Below are 5,313 nucleotides of genomic sequence, written 5' to 3'. Positions count from 1 at the left end.
TAATTTACCTGTTGTATAAAAAACTGGACATGTACACCTGGAAATAATAAACAATTTACACTATGCTTAAGAGAAATATAGACTCCAGACTCTAATATGCACCAGCAATATCAAGCTGTACAACAAATGGCACAGCTACCGGTAAATAAATAGACCTAATTGAAATAGCCAAAACCACCGCCATGCCCATGGAAAACGCGCAATGGTCTTCTACGGGTATCATGGCTAGGCAAGTGAACTGTTGCTGACACCCTGCTGCACAAAACGCTCGAACAGTATTCTTGCCTCGTGTCCGTTTGTTCATGGGAATTATTTCCAGCTTTTACAATATTGCATATTAAATGAAAAAAATGTTTGACTCTCTTCAGTCATTACGCATGCTGTAGGCTACATTAACAAACTGAATGTCAAGCTAAACTAGCCTATATTATTTTACATTTTTCTCATACTTACATTAACGCGTAGCCTACCTAAATAGTCAAACTAAATAAATAAATAAATAAATAAATAATAACTGATATTGACACTAAAATTGGGTTGTAGCCCAATAGTTCAGTTTTGTTATGATGTGTTTTAAAATCATAGGCCTACAGTTTTTTTTTTAATTATCCTTAAAGCCTGTGTGGTGTTGAAAGCGTGTGCGTAATTAATTTTTTTTTTCACATCAATTAATAGACCTACGCATGTAAAATATGAATATCTCTGTCGTATGTATACATGTATATAGACGAGAAAATCTGGTCCCTAACTTTGTGAATAGAAACTATAGTAACCAATGTCCTTGGGCGCAGTTTTATCACATTCCCTTAGCATTTCTGCTTTTAGTGGAGACGACGTCTCTGACACCGGCGTGGCAGATGGCGAAATCCTCCTCCGTTTGGCCTGCTCAAAAATCCCAGAATCGCTTGAATCAATGGACTTAATTGAAGACGGAGTCTCTATCCAGCTGGACTCGGACAAGTCTTTTGGTTTGGCTTCCTCTGACGCGCCAACACAGAGGGGTGATCTCTCCGGGGCAAGTGCGTCCCCTTCCTCCAGACCAACCAGGTAGTTGGAGGCTGTTGTCCTGGTACCCACGGTGTTAGATGGCCAGCAGGACAGCACTGCCCCAGATTTACTGCAGTACTGGGGTGGTGTACGGGTGCCCCACCCTGGCGGATCAGCGTAATAGCCAAGAGCCCGATTAGAGCAACCTGCGGTGGACAGGGGAAGTGCTTTCACCCCAGCAGCTGCGTAGGACAGAAGGGTCGCCGCGTTACCGGCGAAGTCAGCGGCCGCAGCAGCGTCGTAGGCTGAGGCGGCGAAGTCCAGTCGGTTGTTGGCGGGGGTGACAAACCAGCGCTGCGGGGAGCCGACTGCGGTCTCCTCGGTTTGTGGAGGGGACAGCAAGCTGTTAGTAAGTGAGACGCTCCGATCCGTGCCAGGCCCGGTCCCGACGCCAGGGGCAAAGCGGGACTTGGCATATGAGCTGACAAACTGGTCCTGGAGGAAAGAGCCCGCAGCCATGGCGTATCTTGCCCCCGGACCTAAGTGCGAGCGCGGTGAATCACCCGGCGAGGGCGTTAACCGGTCAATGTCGCAACCCGTGTAAACCCTGAAGAGAGAGTGGAGAGGTTAGTACAACATGCAACGCAATGTCAAACACTTGTTGAAGCAACTTCAATAAATATGAGAACGGCAATAACATAGCTGCAACCACGTCATTAGGCCTACTGAAGATCTTTTCTGATTTTAACAACGTACAATTTGGCCTATTTAATATCCACAGTTGAACATATCAATGCAAATCGCAAACCTTTTATTCATTCACCATTTTTAAAAACATGTTTGTTTAGAAATGGGCGCAAACACTGAAGCTTTTAAAATATTATCCTTTATGTTAACATATTGGGAGAAATAGCCTATTTAGAATGCCCAAGACTTGCAGAAACTGAAATATGCAAGAAGCAATTTTATTGTGCGTAAAAGAGGCCAATTATTGTTGTGCGTCATGCGCGCTCAAAAGGAATCGGTGTAAAATTGCACAATGCGATACATTTTAAAGACTAGCAATATATTTATAGTGTCCTATGTTAAATAGTTCTTAAGGGTCATCATTTAACATTTAACGGTTTTGTAATAGTCTAAATATATCCCAGGCTTAACTTCACCCATGAGGTCGTCAGTACACTTGTTGGAGTAGGCTAGCATAAATGGTCAAGTGCAATTGCTAAGCCTTATGTTTTAAAAATCCAGTCCATAATATAAAGCGTAAAATATTCGTTCGATAAGTAATTCGGTGATCAACCGCCAGATCTGTCTCTGTAAGCATTATACTGACCAAACGTGCCATCTGATTGGCTTAAATTTATGATGAGGTGCCACTTTAACAATGTGTGTTTTTTAATATACATGGAAGCCTTACGTGTCATAATTATCCCGGAAACCTTTTGCAAAGGGGTTGTGGTCAATTTTCAGTTGGGTTATCTGCAAAATAAATGCACAGGATATTTTATTTCACGTACCAGTATAATGTCATTATTCCAAACATTCAGTCAAAAATCATAGGTCTCAAGCATGCGTCTATAGGAATATATTTTCGTTTTACACGTAGTATAGAATATGCGATCTTACATCAGTGTTTTGGTAGGCAGTTACAGCTATGAAGTGCGTCTCTGGAAATGTGAAGGTTTGGACGCGTCCTGGCAGGCTTGTGTCTTCCGTGCCGTCCTCGTTCACTTGTACCACGTGTAACCGGGGCTGATATTTGTGGAGGGATTGCAGAACTACCATCTGGGGGGAAACACATGGCCAATTATTTTAGTATTCGCACTCTTGTTTCACTGATGAGGATATTTGGTGAAATGGCTTGAATTATGAGTCCTCCATTTCAATACACATTAAATCGCGTGCTGTGTCAAACAAGAAATAGATTACAAGGTAGGGTAAGAAACTGTATTAACATTTGTGACACAATGTAATGGGAATCTGGATTTATTTATTTTTAACTGAACTTCAGCCAGCCATCACTGCCGCGTAAATGTGATTGCGCATGGGTGAACCCCACCTTTTAAAACGTTGGCAAATGTTCTATGGTAAATATTCCACCCTTACCTGTCCGGTGTTATTGGAGGCGCCCTTGTTGTTTGTTAATTTGAGTTTTCCAAATGATATCTCTTGGCGCATCCAGTGCGCACCGGTGTTTGGTGAATCTGGATGCATATACACTCGGTTTCCTACACAGAAAAACAAACGCCATCAAATATGAGACATGGTGACTTGACAGTCTGTTGCTAGTCCATGTTGTTGAACACTTTTTTTCTCCACCAGAAGCAATTGCAATTTATGTGCGCCTTGTTTTCTTACTCGTTAATTTGGACAATTTTGGAGACGCACCCGTTACATTGGTGTCCGCTTTGCCACATGGAACCCATTTCCCGCCTTGGAATCTCCAGTGGTTTGGATCAGCCAGAATTACATCCACAAAAATGTTATAATGAGCTGTTGGATCCAGTCCCGAGATATTGAAACTCAAAAAAGGGAACATTCGCCTGTGAAGGATAAAAACACAGTCTTAGGCCTATTCTCGTACTAAAGATGTCACCAATAAGGCTATAGCATAATAAGTAAGAACCATTTATGTTTGGCATATTTCTGTTCAAATGTAGGCCTTTATTGCAATAGGCTAATAATGTACAAAATGCATGCTAATACGTATGAATGCATGTCTATATTAGAGATGATAAGTGATTCCCATTAGGCTTTGCGCAAAATGTGTCTCCGTGTTTCTTTGTTTATTGCTATTTCCAGTACAATTCTTAAGCGTAATGCCGTGGGCTACTTGCATTTAAACCCTATTTGTGACTAACCAAATTCTTGCGGATGAAGTACTTACCGTCCTTGTTTTGTAATGATCATCTCTGTCTGATGTCTGTGAAACTTAAGCCATAACGCCCTGTTGCAGAGGTAAACTTGGGCTTTGCCGGGTACCAGTCCAGCTTGCGCCGATGAGAACTGGTAAAAAGCCGCTCCTTGGTACGCGTGACCATACTGTTGCGTGTACGGGTAGCCAGCGCCAGGGTACGCTTGCGGAGAAGTGTTGGTCAAAAGGCTGTTGTAAGCTCCATTCGTTATGACCGGGTGATGAGCCATGTAGCGACTTGGACCTCCGATGGAGAACGCCGGATGCGCAGGACCATGTTGGCTTGGGTACGGGAACATGGCACCTGGAGATGCTGAGACTGCTTGGGCTTGGCTGGACTGACTAAGGAGGTACCTTTCCCCAGCAGATCCATCGAAATTGTGACGGATATCAGAGACTCCGTGAAGATCAGGAGAGACTTTGCCTCTCTGGACGTCCCCTGATGCGTCCTTAGAGTCCGGGAAATTGTCTGCTTCTGACTGATTTGTCATCCCCCTCGAGTTTTTTTTCAGAGGTGAACTTCTCTCCAGGTTGTCACTCGCAGATATAATAGGATGGTCCTGTAGCACGAGCTCTGCTCCCTCGGAGTTGGAATAGCCACTGCCCACACTCATAAATCTCTTGGAGAGGAGTAGAGCAGGAGAGATGCAGTGCTCGAGCTGCATGCTCAGTGACAAATAGCAATTAATGCAAGCAACGTGGAGAAGGCACAAGCTTAACGCCTCTCCACCTAACTCCAAAGAAAACGCCTTCCCCGTGGTTTGAGCTACTTTGTGCAAGACGGTAAATTAGCCAATTGACACTATTCTACAATCAGAGGGACTTTGCTATTCATTGCTCAGCCTGCATCGTTAATGAAGAGGCTTCTCCTATTGGTTGTTGCGTCACTGTAATTTAATTAGTCTTATCATAATTACAATAATCAGAATAACCACATTTGCGCACATGATTTGCATGTGACGTCAAACGTTCTAGTGGACGGCTACTGGACGGCAAGAGTGCCGCATTGATGAATGGATTCCTATGGGACTCGCAACGTTTAGTAACTCATAACGTAACTTAGATCGCCGATAAACTAAACACCGTGAACACCCATTGTGCTGTTTGTTACAAAAACAGATAGGGTTACAACCCAGGCGTGACTTTTCACTGGATCTCAAAATAAAACGAGAAAGCTGAGGTGAATCGCGGCAACCAACTGGAAAACCATCAAACTAGCCTACTCAAGTAGCTGGATGAGCACCACGGTAAGTTTCTCATTTGCCATCCTTTGTATCATCATTTGTCTCTTAATTCGTGAAAGCTAGTTAAATTAAGTCTAATGTGCAATTTCAGTGGCTTTTTTCTGTGAGGTCAATGTAAGATGCTTTCCATGATTAACGTTAATTAGCAGCATCATTACGCTATGATGG

The 5,313-nt window shown here is 43.3% G+C and overlaps 1 protein-coding gene across 1 annotated transcript; it reads right to left on the bottom strand.

Moving 5' to 3' along the window:
* Window positions 1-744: 744 nt before the first annotated feature.
* On the bottom strand, window positions 745-4,566 carry tbr1b (T-box brain transcription factor 1b). The gene is made up of 6 exons (XM_063214056.1): window positions 3,875-4,566; window positions 3,376-3,530; window positions 3,094-3,215; window positions 2,614-2,772; window positions 2,405-2,466; window positions 745-1,594 (listed from the first exon to the last, which is right to left on the bottom strand). Exons 1-6 carry the CDS (start codon window positions 4,564-4,566, stop codon window positions 745-747), a joined length of 2,040 nt encoding a protein of 679 aa, XP_063070126.1.
* Window positions 4,567-5,313: the final 747 nt, after the last annotated feature.

This window comes from Engraulis encrasicolus, chromosome 13 (assembly GCF_034702125.1).
Source record: "Engraulis encrasicolus isolate BLACKSEA-1 chromosome 13, IST_EnEncr_1.0, whole genome shotgun sequence".
NCBI classification, from domain to species: domain Eukaryota; kingdom Metazoa; phylum Chordata; class Actinopteri; order Clupeiformes; family Engraulidae; genus Engraulis; species Engraulis encrasicolus.
Note: the sequence above shows the minus strand (reverse complement) of the source record. Positions and strands in the feature narration are given on the sequence as shown.